The sequence below is a fragment of the Mya arenaria genome, chromosome 15, assembly GCF_026914265.1.
Source record: "Mya arenaria isolate MELC-2E11 chromosome 15, ASM2691426v1".
NCBI lineage: Eukaryota > Metazoa > Mollusca > Bivalvia > Myida > Myidae > Mya > Mya arenaria.
Genome location: NC_069136.1, coordinates 54,487,381 through 54,507,720, shown reverse-complemented (window position 1 = coordinate 54,507,720; position 20,340 = coordinate 54,487,381). Strand labels below are relative to the sequence as shown.

The 20,340-nt window shown below is 35.3% G+C and overlaps 1 protein-coding gene across 4 annotated transcripts in view; it reads left to right on the top strand.

The window, feature by feature from the left end:
- The window catches only part of LOC128218781 (neutral alpha-glucosidase AB-like), a 30,093-nt gene extending 10,652 nt beyond the window's left edge, over nt 1-19,441 (top strand). For 3 of the 4 annotated variants that reach the window (XM_052926473.1, XM_052926474.1, XM_052926472.1), the window contains 15 exons: nt 144-222; nt 588-749; nt 1,548-1,609; nt 1,881-1,958; nt 3,121-3,323; nt 3,954-4,177; nt 4,350-4,446; nt 7,652-7,812; nt 10,053-10,302; nt 10,562-10,638; nt 11,291-11,365; nt 11,684-11,797; nt 13,161-13,270; nt 16,426-16,529; nt 18,510-19,441. In XM_052926473.1, the coding sequence (XP_052782433.1) occupies nt 144-222; nt 588-749; nt 1,548-1,609; nt 1,881-1,958; nt 3,121-3,323; nt 3,954-4,177; nt 4,350-4,446; nt 7,652-7,812; nt 10,053-10,302; nt 10,562-10,638; nt 11,291-11,365; nt 11,684-11,797; nt 13,161-13,270; nt 16,426-16,529; nt 18,510-18,616 (1,903 nt within the window). In that variant the 3' untranslated portion in view covers nt 18,617-19,441. Of the gene's footprint in view, nt 1-143; nt 223-587; nt 750-1,547; nt 1,610-1,880; nt 1,959-3,120; nt 3,324-3,953; nt 4,178-4,349; nt 4,447-7,651; nt 7,813-10,052; nt 10,303-10,561; nt 10,639-11,239; nt 11,366-11,683; nt 11,798-13,160; nt 13,271-16,425; nt 16,530-18,509 lie in introns of those variants that run through there. The other variant, XM_052926475.1, reaches the window with a different exon arrangement.
- The last annotated feature ends 899 nt before the right edge of the window (nt 19,442-20,340 follow it).

Here is a 20,340-nt window from a genome sequence, read left to right as displayed (position 1 = left end):
CGATCATTGATAAGAAAATTTGGTACATTTCACTGACAGCGCAAATTTATATCTTAAAAAAGCAATTAAGCGTTGATGTCTTTCACAAGAATGAAGACTCAACAGCTTGAATGGAGTCAAACAGGCAAGCATGTGTATTTCAGTGAGAAGCAGACTGTGGGAGTGTTTTGGCACAATGCCGCAGAGTCGTGGGTAGACATCAGCTTCAACACTGTCGACAAGGCATGTAGCTATTAATTTGTCACCCACCAATTCCGTCATTAACCTTTGTTATTCCCTTTGATTTGCTTTCTATATATAGTTAATTTATAGTTCCGACCTACCTATACTATACTTGGGGGCATGAAGCCTGAAACAAACATATACTTTTTGTACGCCTTATTAAAATATGTCAATGTTTTACTGATTTCGTAACGTATGAATGCAAGTGGCTCAGTAACATTGAGTAGCAAGTTATTTATAGATGATAAAGCTATTGCAATGTCATTGTTATTCGTGTAGTTTTACTCAACATATGTGTGCTGATTTTTCACTATGATTTTGTATGAAAGATAGAATTGTATATTTACCAGAACTTTCTGTCGAAGGTCGCGGATATTGTTGGTAGAGGGAGAAATGAAAGGCCTCAGACAAACACACACTGGATCTCAGAGAGTGGAGTTATCGATGTGTTTATTATGATGGGACCCACAGCACATGACGTCTTCTACCAATACGCTCAGCTGACGGGTACCACAAACCTCCCGCCGGTATGCCCTTCTGTGATATATCAGGGCAAAATTTAGATATGTTTAAACGAATTGTGATAATCAAATACATACTTGAGAAAGCAAACTACATTAAAGAAGCCATTGATTAAAAAAGTACTTTCCTTATACATTACCTGAGCTCTCTTTCTTAATAATGCTAACCTTTGTTGTTGTTGTTTTCTAAATGTTTAATAACATTTTGCTTTTTGAAATACTAACATAATGTTAACTTATACTTATTCTGTTATTCTCTATTGTTATGTCCTTTCCATATTTGATGTTGTTTATGTCCATAGGCTAGTTTATGCCGATTTGCTAATACTCTTTGAAACGTTATATTGTTTGGAAAATAATGCCACTCAATGTCCTTTTGGAATATTTAAGTATTTAAAGTTTACCCGCTTTCAGTTTGAGCATTTATATTAGCCACTTCCTTCAAAAAGAGTGACATCATATTTGGTGGTGCTATAAATTATAAGGTCTGCCTGCGCCTTTTAGCTGTTTAATGACTTGGACCCACTGCAGCACCTGTGCGGTTAAAGAGGATTTAGAAGCTGAAAGGGAGGACTTTACAGGATGTGTTTCAGTGATAAATTACATCCAAATATTCACTTAAAGAAGAAAACAAGACGATGGCCAACCTCGGTTAAGTGTGTGTGTGCGTGGGGTGGGGGCTTGGGGCTGACCAGGCTTTGTGCGCGTCAAATTAGTTTCGTTGCAATGAATTGTTCATAAGGGAGGCTCCGATCTTCACCTAAGATTATCATCATAACCAATGTTGTCAGAGTTTTGTTTCAGATGTTTGCGATATCCTACCATCAGTGTCGATGGAACTATAACGACCAGGGCGATGTTGAAAAGTAAGAGTGACAAAAAACATTAACGTCGCCATTATCAGGCCTGATTAATTACTAAGAAAACCTACATCATTAGCTATCATATAGTTTCTGAAATATATAGGTAAACGGAAAACATCGCTAAAAGTTAACAAAGATTTGTTTAAATAGTATAGTTTTTGCCTATTAATTGTGTTCGAATTTCCGTTATCTAATGTTCTGAAATAGACTTTGTATACACTTAGACAATGATCCGTCAAACTTGTTGACCGTAAACTGCTATTTGCTTTTTCAGTGTTGACGCCAATTTTGACATATACGACATTCCGTATGACGTTATTTGGCTAGACATCGATCACGCAGATGGTAAAAGGTTCGTAGACTATGTTAAGTTACTCTTTGTAACGTGTACAAACCTTTTAAATGTTCATTTTAACTACTGGTTGTTCATGAAAGAACTTTAACATTTTATAGTATCTTTATGTACAAAATTGAAAGTTATTTAAGAACTTGATGTTTTATGTTGAAAAGAAATTCAATTACTGACACTTCCTAATCTGATTGAGTTTATAGCTATATGCCTGATCTAACAAATGATTTTAGTTATAAATTAAATATTTTACATGAGGTAAAACTAGAATGATATCATGTGCAAACAAGAAATAAATCTTACATCCTTGAATTGAAATTATGATAGTTTGTGTTGTTCATTGATCTAATTCAAGGATTTTTCCTGATTAACAGCTAAGAATAATTTCAGTACAACATTTTGATAATAATAGAATGGTAAGGAGTGAAAGTAAAACAACATATACTGTTAAAACTAATCAGCGATATGGTATACACTGAACTAAATAGGCTGATTTTAAAGTCAATTTGTTTCTTGTATTATATCATATGAAACGAATTTTAAACCAGTTACACTGCTTTATTGTAAATAGAAATATTTTGCTCTTAAACACATAGAATTGAGACATAAAAGTCACCAAATAGTCCAAAACATCAAGCAAACTAATTACAGCACTGCACAAGCAGGTCACCGTATTATTGAGACAATTAACATTTACACAATATGACAACACTACAAAATCAGGTTCCTTCGCAATCAGGTCACATTTATAAAAATGTCTTACGATTTTATGAATCCGCAATGGCTGTTTTAAGAGATAGAAAGATTCCTAATGAGTCTTGTATTTTACGATATTGTTTTCTTCGAATCTGAAAATTGGTATACATTTGGTTCCTGTACTGAGATGGATGTTATAAGCTTTGTGTAATCTAGTTAGAACTTGGAACACTGTATATTGTCTGATAATAACTTATGGCTCCTTTACGCATAATGCCTGTATTGAAGGAAACTGATTTAATTTAACACGTAAATAGCATATGCTGTTACTAAATTTTGCAGTGAGGGAAACTACCGATATGTTGCAAATAAAACTGCCAGTTTGGCAGGGCTTTGGTAGAAACACTTTAGAAACATGCTTGCCTTTATTCAGAGTTTATTCAATACTCATTTTCTTTAAATCTGGCAGGTACTTTACCTGGGATGCAAGAAAGTTTTCCAACCCTATCGAGATGGTGAACAACATTGCGAGCAAGGGCCGTAAGATGGTGACCATTGTAGACCCTCACCTGAAGGTTGACGGCAACTACCGGATCAACAAGGAGGCCAAGGATCAGGGGTTGTATGTGAAAAACAAGGATGGCAATGACTATGAAGGCTGGTGCTGGTCGGGTATGAATACATTAGTTGTTGTTTTTTAACCGCAACCAAGAAGGTAAGGTAAAAATGGTACTGGTAAAGGTTTCCGCCTCTTGCCCAAGAGGTTTTGGGTTTGATCCCCACCAGGGAATCTTGCTCATGGCCTCTCGAAATTGACACCAGTACTTGTTTCTACACTAAAAATGTTCTCGAGAGAGTTTATATTAGTAATCAGCTTTCGTTACAGTCAAACTTAAAAAATAGTATAACATTAGAACCTTTAAATAACTTTTAACATTTGCAGATATAACAATGTTTGATAACATAATATTTGAGTTTCGTTTTGATTCTTGCATTCGTATTTATTCGTGTTGTTTTTTATCTATTTTTTGTCAACATTTGTTTGCCCAAGGTATATTAAATGAACAATTTAACATACACGTATCTTTAAAAAAAATTGAATTTCAACTCCAGGAAACAACTTGTACATTTTGTTTCGAAAAAAGGCTATTGATATCGTTCTGATAGTATTTGGATGCCCAAATCGATGTATGAAAACACCTCAATTTATCAAATTATTTTTAGAGACTATAAAACAATAAATAATATGTTATATCATCAATAAGAAGTCTTAAAATTTAACTTTTCACCCTGTATCTGCAGAAACCTCCAGCTGGCCAGACTTCACCAACCCGAAGGTACGTCAATGGTGGGCGAGCAAGTTCCTGTTTGACGATTACAAGGGCAGCACCGCCGACCTGTTCACATGGAATGACATGAACGAGCCGGCTGTGTTCAACGGACCGGAAATCACTCTCCACAAGGACGCGAAACACATGGGCGGCTTCGAAAATAGTGACCTTCACAACATATATGGCTACTATATGGTAGGTGTGTTTTAATTGAAATTACATGTGGTTGAATGGGAATCCTAGGTAAAGAATATTAGGACACAATCATACACCTTAAGCACAAACATTACCGGAACTTTGAATTTATAAAAACATAATTGCTGTGACATACAGCACTAACGGTACGCATCCACTCGGTACATTTCAGCAACAAGCGACAGCGGAGGGTCAGTTGTTGAGAAGTAACAACAAGGATAGGCCCTTTGTACTCACCAGGGCGTTCTTCGCTGGATCCCAGAGATGGGGTATGTACATACCTACATATAATGTTTCCATTGTACAGTACGTTAAATTATAGACGCCACGTAACCCCCATACTAATTTGGCATCCGTCGTAAGGATTTTATGAGTAAAAAAGAATATGTAAATACAGTATCGAAAACAATAGTACAACCATTCTTTTCGCTCTGAATGTTTGCTGACTAGACCATTTCATGCAAGATTTCATTTGAATTAAAGAATAAAACTATTCACTGCAATAACTTTGTAATGTTTTTTTGGTTTTATAAAGCAGTATGCAAGAAATAACTTTCAAATACATATTTATATTTCATAAACAATTATTGATTTGACAACATAGTCTCTCTCGTTATTAATAAAATAAATGTTTTCCCAAAATTCAACACATGATCCAGATGTACGGGTGTCATTCCAAAATAGTTTCTACGAGATATTTTTGTGACTGGATTTGTTTCGTAAATTCCATTGTTTTATAATATTAAAAAACATTTTAATTTATTATTATGTTAATGCAAGTTCTTCACAGCCCGATACAATGTTCCCTTTTCATTATCAACCTGCTCCTTTTCTTTAGCACCCTGCCCTTTTGAAAGCCTGGTTTAATTGCTAATATGTGACTTTGACGAGACGACTGCATTCTATTTCTGACAAGTTTTTTGATAATGTACTTTATTGAATGCGGTATATTTCGACCGACGATCGGTTAGGTGGTAGATATATTAGTCCTATTTGTCCTATTTGTTGAGTACACCACTTTGGGCCAATTGATACTGACATGTGGAGTAAGCAGATATCCCCCGGTACTCTGAACCTTATGAGTCTTGTAAATTTTTGAATATATGTCTCTTAATAATAATTATTGGCGGTATCTTATATTATTATACCCCCAAAAACGAAGTTTGAGGGGGTATATAGGAGTGAGCTTGTCGGTCGGTCGGTCGGTCGGTCTGTCGGTCTGTCGGTCTGTCGGTTTTCATGGTTTCCGGACGATAACTCATGAAAGGCTAGACAGATTTGAAAAAAAATTGGTACACAGGTGTAACATCAGATGATACAGGTCAAGTTCGATATTGGGGCTGGTGGGCCAAGGTCAAGGTCACTGTTACTAAAAATAGAAAAACGGTTTCCGGACGATAACTCATGAAAGGCTTGACAGATTTGAAATTTTTTTGGTACACAGCTGTAACATCAGAAAATACAGGTCAAGTTCGATATTGGGGCTGGTTGGGCCAAGGTCAAGGTCACTTTTACTAAAAATAGAAAAACAGTTTCCGGACGATAACTCATGAAAGGCTTGACAGATTTGAAACATTTTTTGGTACACAGGTCTAACATCAGAAGATACAGGTCAAGTTCGATATTGGGGCTGGTGGGGCCAAAGTCAAGGTCACTGTTACTAAAAATAGAAAAACGGTTTCCGGACGATAACTCATGAAAGGCTTCACAGATTTGGACAATTTTTGGTACACAGGTGTAACATCAGAAGATACAGGTCAAGTTCGATATTTGGGCTGGTGGGGCCAAGGTCAAGCTCACTGTTACTAAAAATAGAAAAAAGGTTTCCAGGCGATAACTCATGAAAGGCTTGACAGATTTGAACAATTTTTGGTACACAGGTGTAACATCAGAAGATACAGGTCAAGTTCAATATTGGGGCTGGTGGGGCCAAGGTCAAGGTCACTGTAACTAAAAATAGAAAAACAGTTTTCGGACAATAACTCATGAAAGGCTAGACAGATTTGAACACTTTTTGGTACACAGGTGTAACATCAGAAGATACAGTTTGGTACACAGGTGTAACATCAGAAGATATAGGTCAAGTTCGATATTGGGGCTGTTGGGGCCAAGGTCAAGGTCACTGTTACTAATAATAGAAAAACGGTTTCCGGACGATAAATCATGAAAGACTTGACAGATTTGAACAATTTTTGGTACACAGGTGTAACATTAGAAGATACAGGTCAAGTTTGATATTGGGGCTGGTGGGGCCAAGGTCAAGGTCACTGTTACTAAAAATAGAAAAACGGTTTCCAGACGATAAATCATGAAAGGCTAGACAGATTTGAACAATTTTTGGTACACAGGTGTAACATTAGAAGATACAGGTCAAGTTCGATATTGGGGCTGGTGGGGCCAAGGTCAAGGTCGCTGTTACTAAAAATAGAAAAACGGTTTCCAGACGATAACTCATGAAAGGCTAGTTTTTCTTGTCAGCAGTGTAACTTCTAAATTACCCAACAGATTTAAATAGAACAATACATGCATGATAAAAGAAGATGCAGTGTGCAGTAACCTTGGAGTTATGGCCTCTTTTCAAAGGAATGGTTTGCCATTCATGTGTCCAGGCGGCATTTGGGGGTATTCGTCACTCCTGTGACAGCTTTAGTTTAACTTCTATATATATTTTCTATGTACTTTTCAAGAAGGGGGCCAATTTAAACTTTATCATACAATCATGTTCCTATATCGTCGAAGCAGAAAACGGAAATTCGTAAAAACAATTAACTTATTGTTTAGTGATAGTGTTAAGCATAATCTCACTTCTGTAAAGAATGTGAACTATATAAAACAAGAAACTAAAATACAATGCCAAATTCATGATTTGTATTCAAAAACTAACACTAAAAATTGTGGTCAAAGTAGTCAAACTTTCAATTCCTTTAATATATTTGAAAAATATCACTAAAGAGAAGCGTACTGTGGATGAACAACAAGATCATTTACACCCTGAACATTGATAAAATCTTATTCATGATAAATTCAATAGCTGTAAATAGGCGTAATAGCGCCATGAAGTATACTGGCGGGAGTGAATGGGCCGGGGCTTGTCCGAAAAGGGTAGATTTTCATAGATAAAGTTTAAACCAGATGTAAGCAACAATCACATTTTGCGAATATCTCTTTTTAAATGTATTAATTATATTACTTTAATAAAATGGCTGACTAAAAAATATGTGAATCTACACCATAATTAATATTGTTTTTAAATTATATGATAAATGCAGTTGATTCAGTTGTACACTGGTACAATTTTTATTGACCGTAATGATATAAGCAATTCGAGCTTTGACGTGTGGCTTCAACAATCTCATAGCGAATTGTTTGACTGCATTGCTTATCCCTGTAATTTTGATTGTATTTAAAATGTGAGAATTTGTATATATGGTAATACATAATTATTTTGGTAACTTCCTGCCTCCGTCCCTGAAGGTGCGGCATGGACGGGTGACAACGCGGCAGAGTGGTCTCATCTCAAGGTGTCAATTCCAATGTTACTTTCGCTCAGTCTTGTCGGCATCACCCACTCCGGCGCTGACGTTGGCGGCTTCTTCAATAATCCCGACCCAGAGCTCCTTACTCGCTGGTATCAGGTCAGTGGTTTTAGAATACATGATTTCTGGGCTTTGGCATATATTTTTCCACAAAGAGCCATATTCAATCATTAAGCTTGCTAATCTGAGAGTTTCTTAATACAAACGTCCTAGCCTTTGACAGGGAACTAAATTGCAAAAAGACGTTTCCTTATTCCTGTATTGTAACATAATACAAAAATATTCTCATAACTTTGATCATTAATTGTGACCCTGAATGAAGGCTTTTTTAGACAAATGACAATAATTTAGTTTAAATGATAATTTAAAGCTATGACCCATGCTTGAATTAACCTTTCAACTGCTTATGATACTGTTTACAGTTTGGCCCTCCTGACATTTGTATTGATGGTGGTGCTTTTGTGTTGAGGAGATAAATTTTATGCTTCACATGAAATTATTTTGTGAAAAAAACGAGCATTTTGGGACTGCCTTCTTTCACATTTTTATCTCATATACTTCGATATGCAAATTTTACATATTTACCAGGATTTACATCCGTTTATATACCGTAAATGTCTTAGCAAACGCGCAAACCCTTATTGACGCGCCGGGGGTCCTTTTATGAGTCCATTTTTTATTCTGCGACATGAGCAATGATAACCTTAACCGCAAACAATTATTCTGATGAAAAGTATTCCATTCCCTATTGTATACAATGAAAGGTGCCATGTGGTCAATGAACCAATTTATTCATTTACACACAAGGGTGTGAACATGACAGGTTTGATGCAGCGGATATTTATTGGTTATTCATAATTTTGACCAGATTTAGCGGGTTCTAAAAGTTGCTCAATGAGGAAAATGGTTCTTTTTCACTGACAGGGTTCTCAAAAACACGCACCCTGCACGTTTGATAGGACACACACCGTATTGATATTCTGTTGCTGAGGAAAAAATTGAGATTGTAATCATTTACTCAGCAAAGTGGAAAAGAAAAACAACACATTGTAAGCAGAAAACATGCCATACTGATTTTAAATCCTTTAAGTAATTAATGAAGTATTATGAAAGTACACTAGCATTATTCCTACATCAGTAAACACAGGCTTGGAGTATTGTTAGCACAATATTATAAGTTATGAGAATTAAAATTTCTTATATGGCATATAAAACATTAAGTAAAGAACAAGTGAAGGCTGTTTACAGCATACACGTTCTTCTAAAAAAACACACAAATATATAGTTTCTAATATCAATTTCCTTTAATTCCAATGGGAATATTCATGGATGGTGTGTATGGTCTTGTGGTATGGGGTTTGACCCCCAAAAGGGGTTCTTGATCATGGTCTTTCGAAATGGACGCCAGGACTGGCTTTTAACCAGAGAGTTATTCTATAAGCGATCAGATTCTCGTTAATTACCCAACTAAAAAAACTAGTATAAACTTAACAATCAAACCTGTATTAAGTGGCCACATTTTGGAAAAGGGTATCGCTGTTGGCTGCTTAAGACAGGTTAATCCTGGTGGGAAATTGCTGTGCACTACGACCATTTTCTAAGAATTTTATACACTCCTCATAGTCTTGCGATTTGTCTCACTGCAATAATGATCCAAATGAAATCACAGACAAAGAATTTTTAGTTAAAGTTCGCTCGTTAATATGGAAATAATTGCCCTTCGAAAGTGAAAATTGAAAAGAATACAAATCATAACTCGTTTCGATGCTTCACGTGACAACAGTAAATCCATAAAAACTGGTTTTCTTTGTCCTTGTTCTGAACTAAAACTCGTTATTCAAGTTTCTAAGTATTTATTAAATGTGTGAATTATATTTCAAACATTCGCCAACGTGTTACATGATACATCGATGAGAAATTTCCGAGGTCGACGAATTTTACCGTACGCTATGGTACATACATATATCCTTGTATTGGAAAAATTGGTGTCTTAAATAAACACGCTATCTAATTTCTTATCTCAGCGTGGGCATTTTTCTAGTGGAAATTTCTTGACATGGGCTGAGTGGCCGTTAATAAGTGTCTTTATTGCTTCATTTTATTAATGATTAATGACCGCGGCCGCGTAAGACAGTAGGCTGCTGAATGCATGTACTTAATATACTTAAAACGTACGGGAGGAATTTGGAATGGCCGGATACTACTGGTGACACTTTTGAACAGGTAACTGGATTGACTGTACATGTTTTTCAGATCTTAATAAACTAAATTCATATAATTTCTGTGTAATATTTTAGCAGTTACGTCATTCATACATCACAACCCAATTGTGCTTTTAGGCAGCAGCGTTCCAGCCATTTTTCCGAGCCCACGCCCACGAGTTCTCAAAACGTCGAGAACCGTACTTACAGCCCAAAAAGAACATGCAGGTGATACGGGACGCCATAAGGGCCCGCTATTCCTACCTACCCCTTTGGTACACACTGTTTTACGAAGGGGAGCAAAGTGGGGCCCCGCCCATGAGACCCCTGTGGGTAGAATACCCGACAGACAAGAGAACCTTCAAAATGGATGATGAATACCTCATTGGTAGGAAGTTTCATCTTGCAAATGCATTGTTGTTGAAATGTTACCATTTAGGAGCTGCTAAGTTAACTTCAATAAAAAAGAGATCACGTAATCAGCATTGTTTATATTCATAAGTATTCAATATAATATCATTTCATAAAATAATTAAACAGTCCGATTCTGAAATGTAACATTTCATACTCTCTATTGAACATTAAGTAAAAAATGTTCTTTTCGTAGTGTGAAGCCAGTTACTTTAGTTATTTTTATTTCATTAAAGGAACATCACTGCTGGTAAAACCAATCACTGAAAAGGGACAAACAGGGACGCATGTTTACTTCCCTGGAAAGGATCAGGTATCAGATTGTGGGGATAGTCTAGCGAAAATATTTGGTTTGCTTATATCAATATATGCGTTCGGTAGCTTTCACTATATGAACACAAATTAATTAGACAATATCAATTGGCATATAACATTACTCGAGTGGGAGCCTAATTGTGCTTATTTTATGTTATTCATTTGTCGGCCGTTGTCAGAGGTGGTCAAAGTAGTCCATTGGATTATAGACCAATGTGCTATTATGTATGGAGGATATATTGTAAGTGACGGGGTTATAAGTGACCCGATATGGGGTATACGGGGCAAAGGAAACCATATCGATTCCCATGTTTAAATGTTTAATTTATTCATCGGAATCGGAAAACAGACGCAATATTGGTACGATATAAATTTGGTGACCCGATATGGAAAAATATGTGGTCACCGCGTAACCAGTCCTGGACCAATGGCGTTGCGTTATTTATGTATGGAGGCGTGATATACTCCCTTATTGGTCAATTGAATTGTTGGATGACAATCATCGGCATGTTGGTTGCATTAGTTACCTTTCCTTTGCTCCTTTGATACGAAGTTTTACAACTTGTTTTATGAATGTTAGTATACATCTACTATTTTAGAAAACCCGTGCATTTAATCTTGTTGTCATATGATGTTTCTGTGTGACGCAGTTGTGGTATGACATCGCCAGCTACAATAGCTACAAGGGTGGCCAGTCTACATATGTTGAAGCTCCTCTTAGCAAGGTTGGTACAGTAATTATCTCATAATTATTTACGTTTTCACCTTTTTTTGTTTTCAAGCAGTCTTGTTCAAGCATCGACATCCCTCTTTTTCGGTACGTTTACAGCATAGAAACCGTTTAATCCAAGTAAATGCACGTTGTGTAGTTAACAAATTACAATAGTTACTGCATACCTCATAATTCAGCCTACTAAAAATAAAAATAGTATGTTTCTCTTTTATGCTAGTAAAATATATAATGCAACAAAGGATTTTCAGCCTTAATCGTTATGTTTGTATTCATTCAAATAATAGCTATTTGTTCATGTGTTATTTTTTAGATCCCAGTGTTTCAGAAAGGAGGCTCAATAATTCCGAGGAAAATGAGAATACGTCGGTCATCGGGGCTGATGAAACATGATCCATTCACTCTGGTCGTGTGCCTCGATAAATCAGTAAGTACAAACAAATGAGAATACATCGGTCTTCACCACTGATGTCACATGATCCATTCACTCTGGTCGTGTGCCTCGATAAATCAGTAAGTACAAACAAATGAGAATACATCGGTCTTCACCACTGATGTCTCATGATCCATTCACTCTGGTCGTGTGCCTCGATAAATCAGTAAGTACAAACAAATGAGAATACATTGGTCTTCACCACTGATGTCACATTATCCATTCACAATATAGGTTCCTTATTGTATGCTGACCTTTAAGTTAACTGAACACTATTCAAGAAATATTACACACCACTGAGGGTCATATGACATTATAAGGACCGGCCAGTTAGCCACCAAAGGTGTATATGGACCGAGGCGTTAGCCGAGGTCCATTCACCTTCGGGGGCTGACTGACCGGTCCTAATAATGTCATATGGCCCGAAGTGGTGTGTTATATTTCTTATATATTTCCGAACACTTTTTATTACAGGACAATATTTTTAAAGCGATTTAAATGTGTTTTATTTAACAAACCTGATAATGTTTACTTGCGACAAATTTTCGCCGTTGTGAAAATAAAAGGCCGCACTAAACAATCGTATGACGTCAGCGGTCCATATTACATTTTTGGCGAGGTCCGGACCGGCCAAAAATATAATATGGACCGCTGACGTCATAAAACGGGATTTTCATCAAAATACAGTGATATACGGACCGATCGAGATTATATATATTAAGAAGGGACAAATTTATGTGAGGTATAATATATAGAAATAAATGTATTCACAGTCCACTACTGTGTCGTTTCTTAATTCGAACCTTGATGAATATAAAACAACGTATTTGAACGTTTATGATTTGTGTACACATGTTTCTACATGTGAAGTTTACCTTATCTCCTCACATGTCTATGCTGCCCGCCCGTTGCAAATGTAACGTATAATATAAGATTTATCAGAGAGTACTCCGGTATTGATTATGAATTAATTTACTAAGAATGAAAGATTTAAAAAAGATGATATTTGTAAATGACATCCATCAAACTGCTGTTGCTTGGATAAAATGGTTAATTGTTTGGTTAATTGTTTGAGAGGACAGCTTATTATGCAATAAATCAGAATTTGTTTAACATTTATACTTCGTCTGAATTAAAATGATGCTTGTTGGGAAAGTACACTGTTTAACAGTTAAAGGCTGGAATGAACTGGAAACCTATATTTGGAAATACATTCACATGTTACAAGAAAAATATATCATTCCCTGCCATTTAAGGTACATGTACAGTAGGTTTAAAACGCATTTACGATGGCTTTAATAAGTCAAAAGTCGTATTGTAAACTTGTGATAATTGACATGATTTTTGTATATTGCAGGGATCAGCGACAGGCAGTTTATATGTAGATGACTACAATTCTTTCAACTACAGGAAAGGCGAACATTTACTGCGTTCGTTCTCATTTCAACACAATGAATTCCATAGCCGGTAAGTAGACCCTTGTATTCTTAAAAAGGTATTCAATAACCAAACATGCATGAAGTATTCAGTTGAAGTATTGACCTTCATAATACACCTTTTCGAGGTCGTACCCATTTGCAAAGGCCCAAAAAAATGGTTTACAGCCCGAGTGCGTAGCACGAGGGTTGTACACTATTTTAAGAGAGTTATTGCTATTGTTGCATAAACTACACACCATGAGAAACTTTTATTTAAAAAAACTATTAAATGTCACGAAAGAGCAAAAACATTTAGTTCAAAATAACCTCCATAACAGGTACGTGTATGACGTCACGAGCTATGTCAATTAGCTGGATTAGTTGGATTATTTACCCACAATAGATATCGGGTAATCGATTAATTACCGATGTATTTCTAATTTAACATTCGTATGTTTTGGCAACTAATTCAAACCGGGAAAAATGTTAAAATGATCTGGATAAAATGTACAGCATTTTTTGTTCTTTGTTTACGACGTAATGGAATCATATCCATTGAATTCGTTTGTTCTAAATAAAATCGACAGAAATAAATAAAGTTGGGAAGAGTTTAAGTTTTAGACTTAATTTAGTGCTTTTAAAGAAAATAAATAGTCAAACTGACAACTGCAGAAAGTACTATCTAGTAAGTCACATCAGCTTGCCAGGAAAAGACAACTCAGAGGAAAATATTCAATGTTGTTTATTTCATCTCTTTAATATTTGTATACAGCTATAAGCCTATATGCTGAAATATGTTTTTGTGCAAGAGTTTGCAACACGGACCCACTTTCGCTCATAGTCTATTGTTATGATGCAGGGGCCCTGATAACGCTTATGTAAAACAAAAAGCCGGTCAATAACTGCACGTGAATTGACTTATTAATGCACGTTTTCTGCCAATAACACCCGGGTTTTTATGTTTTAATGTACTGTGATAACGGATCGAAAACACACATTGTATGCAATAATATATTTTAAGATATAAATAACTTCATCAAAACCGTGACAGTGGAATGGAAGCAATTTAGTGTCAGTAAGCATAAATATATTTAACAATAAAAGCAAATGACAATTTAAGAGCCCCATTCGGTGGTGTACGATCAAGTGGTGCAACAGAATAGTTTTACAGTTGCTTCTACAAAGTGTTTTATTCCTTTTGTTCAAACTGTTTTATGAACAACAATCGTTAACAAGTTTCTAAAATGTAAAAACAACAACAACATAAACGATGCTAAAGATGGCATTTGGCATTTCTGTCAAAGTGTTGTTTCAAAACTTTATTGGCTACGGTATCTTCGTTAGCAGCTGGACCAGAATAGCTCTTAAGATCTGTCATATTGGGGCGCTCCTGTGGCATGAACCTCATTGTTTCCAAGTCTGCTTGTGGTGAGCATGACATTGTTCTCAAATGGAGTTCGGTGTAAGTTTGTAAGTGCGTCGAACATTCAAGTTTGGCTTGTACGGGCTGCAACTTAGCCATGCATTGGGGGACGTATATTGTAATGGAGATTGATAAGGCATATAACAGCTATGAGAACTGCATATTGTAATTGAGATCAGGTACATATCAGATATGAGAACTGTATATAGTAATGGGGATAAGCTTAATAGCAGTTATAAGAACTGAACATTGTAATGGAGATAATTACATAGCAGTTCTGAGAAGTGCATATAGTAATAGGGATTAGGTCCATATCAGATACGAGAACTGTATATTGTAAAGGTGATAAGGTGCATAGTGGGTAAGGGAACTGTATATTATATTGGAGATAAGATAAATAGCAGATATGAGAACTGTATATAGTAATGGATGTAAGATACATAGCAAATATGAGAACTGTATATTGTAATGGAGATAAGGTACGAAGCATACAAGGTCCATAGCAGATATGAGAACTGTATGTATATTGTAATTGAGATAAGGTACACAGTGGGTATGAGAACTGTATATTGTAATGGAGATAAGGTACATATCAGTTATGAGAACTGTATATCATAAAAGAGATAAGGTCCATAGCAGATATGAGAACTGTTTACTGTAATGGGGATAAGGTACATACATGTAAGAAAATAACAAAAAAATGAACTATTTTATTTTGTAATTGAGAATGATAAGGAAAAGAACAGACATGAGAAATGTGTACTATAATGATAAGGTACATAACATATATATGCGAACCTTATATTGTAGTCAAGGGCAAATATTATTGGCAGGGCTCCGGGGATACTCCCCCAAGAAAACCTTACAATTTCAAGTTCTAAATGGTGCATTTTCGATACACGCTATTTCTGTTTTGCTCCTCTATTGAAATAAAAAAATGGGGGGGGGGGACCTGGACCTGGACCCGCTAGTGGTAATGGACACTTGTAATGCTGATTCCTTCCATGCAGATTTGAAAAAAATAATCTGTTACATTAAAAACTGTATGAAGCGGCCATAAATTGAATGCATTGAAGCAAATTATTGTTTGTGCTTTAAACGCTTTTAGCAATTTCCAATTTAATTAAACTTCACAAATCTATATTCAACCACACACTTCGTTGAAACTTAAAACAAAAAATGCATGATGTAAAGTCTCCGCGGAAAGCGCTCTATACAAATGAAGGTGTGGTGCAAATGTTTGAATACCGTTAATATAATTGATCGCAAGTAAATTACTTTTGTCATGTTAGACTTTTTTTCTCCTGCAAATGGTTTACTTGGTGTCTCAGAGACATCTTTCTATGATAAAAACACCGGTAAAATCAAGAAATAAATGTTCTGTAAACTGGCACGCAATTCTTCTTTCATGGTGACATGCCATAGAATATAGTCATTTAAAACTATATGAAAGTGTACATTTCTATGTATAATCTAATAGATTTTTGTTTTGTTTTCTGAAAATATCAGTCTGATTTAGCATGACTTTTGTAGCCATTTTCACAAGTAGCCTTCCTGTGATCTTGATTCATTTTTGTCTTGCTATCGAAATGACGAAAACATAAGCAACAACCCAAAACGTTTCGTGTTGTTTGTACAAAGAAGTGTAGGACCGGGATGGCCTTTTTGGCAAAGGCCCTTTGTAAAAAATGTATTGGAAGTTACCCTCGAATAATGGCCCTTTCTTGGAAATCATCTTTTCAGTGTTGATCCTGTTTGACCTACATTTGATAATGTTGCAGATCTGGCGACAAATTTTGCAGTTTCTCAACCAAGGAATGGGTGGAGAAGATTGTGATAATCGGGCTCTCTGCACGCCCAACTAAAGCCATTCTCAATGTTAAAGGTATGTCAACCATCATTTCTTAGCTTAATTAATCTTATGTTTATGTTATTTCAATTCTATCAAGATCACTATCAATGTAGACGGGAGTGCTTTTAGAATTTCGAGTATAATGTTAATTAAACCCATCCACCCAAAGCTTTTCTTAACACTTAAATTTAAAGTTCAGGCATAAAGGGAAGAATTATTTTGTACATGTAAATGTTTATGCTTGCTTAGCTTGACTGGGTACGAAATGCTAAAGTATGAGTTATTGTGATAGAGGACTGTCCGTCCTCCGTCGTCAGTCATTTGTCGTAAACATTTTCCTTCAATCAGCTTCTTTTCTGAAACCAATAAGCCATTTCACAGAAATGTTCCTTGAATAGTCATCTTCTCGCTTCCTTAAAATAAAGTGGTTCAATATAGAAATCCGGTTGTCATGGCAACCAAAAGGAAAGAAATGTAAATATTCATCTCAGTAACCGCTGGCCCGATTTTAAAATAATTCTAATACTTCGCTGACACAAATGTTTCTTAGATGGCACTTAATACCTTCAAGCCTTGTTGGTTTGTTAAAAAATATGTCGACAGGGACGGTCTAGTTTTCACTATATCACAAAATCTGCATAGGCAGTTTAAGTAAGAAAGACAACTCCAGCGGGAACAGTCTGTTGGTTTATCTGGCAAAATCTACCATTGAAATCTTCTTTGACACTGCTTGGCCCAAACCTTTAAAAAAAGTGTTCTGGCTAAAATTAAAACATCATTAAATCGTTGTCAGAAACCACTGTCCGTTTTGAAAAGAATTGCACAGAAATGTTCCAATGCTTACACTAAACTTATTACTCGGGTGAACGTTAAGAGCCATCTTGACCCTGTTACTTTGTGTTTTGAGCATTTACTTGATAGCGTTTTCCCTGATATGAAACAAGTTAATACCAAGAATTTTTTTCAAAATAAACGATCCTTTGTATTCACGAATATAGTGGTGCAGGGGCGTTCCAATTCTAGACGAAAAATATGCATTTTGAAAGAAATTGTTTCATTATTTTAAACAATATGGTGTGAATTGTAATAAGGTTCAGCAAGTGGAAAATAGTTTTTTGTTTGTTTGTGAATTCGAGGCCTTCATTATGTCCATATCGAGACACCTTTTGCGACTTTCAATATGTCTGAATAATTCTTTGATACAAACTGATACACAAGTCCAGCATATAAAATACCGAAGTTGGAATAAAAGCTAAATAACAGCTCAAGAATTTCCAGCAAATACATTGTAAGCTTTCCATATTTGTTCATTTTCATGGTTAATGTACTGATGAGTTTAGACTATTTTGTATTTTGATCCACATTTGTATAACGGTATTAAACAAGACTTTTGGGCTTTTGTATATATTGGTTTACTTACTGGTCCAATCCATTTAGAATGCTTTACAATCCTCATTGAAGACACCATGATCCTACCATGTGTCTCATACTAATGCTCTGTTTGTAACTACAAATATTCCTACCAATAAGGAATTAAAGATGTATTGGTAGTATCTGTCACATTTTTCTATCATCATCAAGATATTTGCAATTATATAATAAACAAGACTTGATTGTGTTTTTTTCGTGTAATTGAAGAGAATTGTTCAGATATAAACAAGAATGATCATGTAAAATGAAAATCTGACCGTAGTAAATTTCAATTTATTTAACTAATTTTACAATAAATAACGGGACTGTTTTAAGCTATGTTGTTGCAACGTACGTCCTCCTCGCATCTATTTGCCGTACGTGTGTATCAGTATGTATAAGAGACCGCATATATTGGTACTCTGGATTGTTTATTTCCTACTAAATACTCACACAAAATCCTTTAAAGGTCCATAGACTCCTTAAAAGGATAAATTTCACAATTTATAGTGTGCTTAAGATGACACTGTTGTAAAGGACTTAATATTGTCCCAACAAGTTTATTGTTGTAAACATGTTGATGATTTTCACACATTATTACAGGGGTGGAAAGCAGTCTACAGCTGTCGTATAGCAGCGACAACAACCAAGTCATTATACGGAAGCCAGGAGTCAACATTGCCAAAGATTTTAGTATTAAATTGTCTTAGCTGTACACCAAAAAATGCTAATTTTTTGCACTTATAAAAATGGTGTTATTTTTTACAAGGAGAAGAACTGCATTGTTAAGTTACTATGCATTATAGTTTAGATTTTCAGTTAGATATTAAGTTTCAATTTGTCAATCTGTTATTCCAGTTTATTTGAATATATTGGTGGTGCCTATAACAACAGCTATGTGTATAAAGTCTTGTTTAATGGTCTTATTTAATTTAAAGAAGACTAAAAATGATTTTACACCAAAAGGAAGAAAAATAAGCAAGATGAGGTGTCTTAATTTAAAAAATACATATTTATACATTAAATGAACAATAGAGGGAATATAAAATATTAGTTGTTAAAATTCAAAAATGTTCAGTAATTTTCACTAAGAAGCTTTAGGAATACCGCTTCACAGTTTTAACTAAGTGAAGAGAAATATGCTTGGAGAATGGCTTCAGTCTCACACAAATAAGATACCATTTGCTTTAGTGTTTGTTCATTGTATGTGTACATTTGTATTATTTGTGGTAAATCTGTTTTTGGAATAAGCGTGCATCATTAAGGGTTAGGCATCCTTTTGGCCATGATTTACCATTATATTTGAAAAGTTATATGTCCATTTGATTCCAGTAAAAGTACAATCACTCTTTTTTGTTATAGTCGTATGTACAATCAGTATTGTTATGTGGTAAATTGTATTTATTTTCTGTTTGTTAATACACTTTTAATGCAACTGTATACTTTATCAAATGCATAGTTGCTCTTTTTAAGTTGAAATGTATTCAATATAAGTGTAGAGGTTTGTTAATATATCAAATAAATTGTGAACTGCAGTGAAATTGCTTGTTCTTTAAAATGGGATGAAATGCTTCTAACTTGCATTAACATATATGACAAACGTTTCCCTTTCACTCCTAATATATTTCACTTAGTCTTTTAGTAAAAATGCAATCTAGAACTGCGGGAATTTTCCCAACCGCTCGAGTGCGTCAAAGCGCTGTGCAATAGTTTGGAATCCCATCGTTTTTTTTCATACATTTAAGAATAAACTAAAATGATAGTTTAAACAGAAACATGGTTTTCATTGGCTTGTGGATTATATTGATGTCATCTGATTTTGACAGCGTAAGGGGGAGAACTTCATAATACTATTTTATTAAACGCTCACAGCCTTTATCTTTATAATATAAGGTATTTAAAGATAGCAAACGCGTAGTGTACAATTTTTATTTATTGTTTCCAAAATAAAGTATAACTTCAATTACACTCAAGAGACGATTGAGACGGTAAGCACTAGCTAAAACACTGTTTAATAACGATGCCGAATAACACTTATTTTAGGCGCATTTTAAATTATCTTAAGACTATTCTCTGCCAAACGTTCGACCAGTTGCAACGTGCCGTCTGGGACGGCCGTCCGCATCCTCCTCGCTGTCTGAGTGATAATGGACTGGTTATCGCGTGGGTTTTGTATATTTAAAGAATCTTGTCAAAAAGAACGTTGTCATCTCAGTCGCGTATTTCCATACCCATCATCTTCGTAGAATTCGAGCAAATGTAGGTCGAATGTTGTATTCTCGATTCACTCTCGATTCACTTATAAAGAGGATACGTTAGCAGAGTTGACCCATTAAGACAGTGGCGGTACAAGTTCGAGTCATTGTTTTCCAATATTTGTTTTTCGTGTCCTGAAAAGCGCATTGTCTAGCAGCATCTATCGCAAGACCTTCGA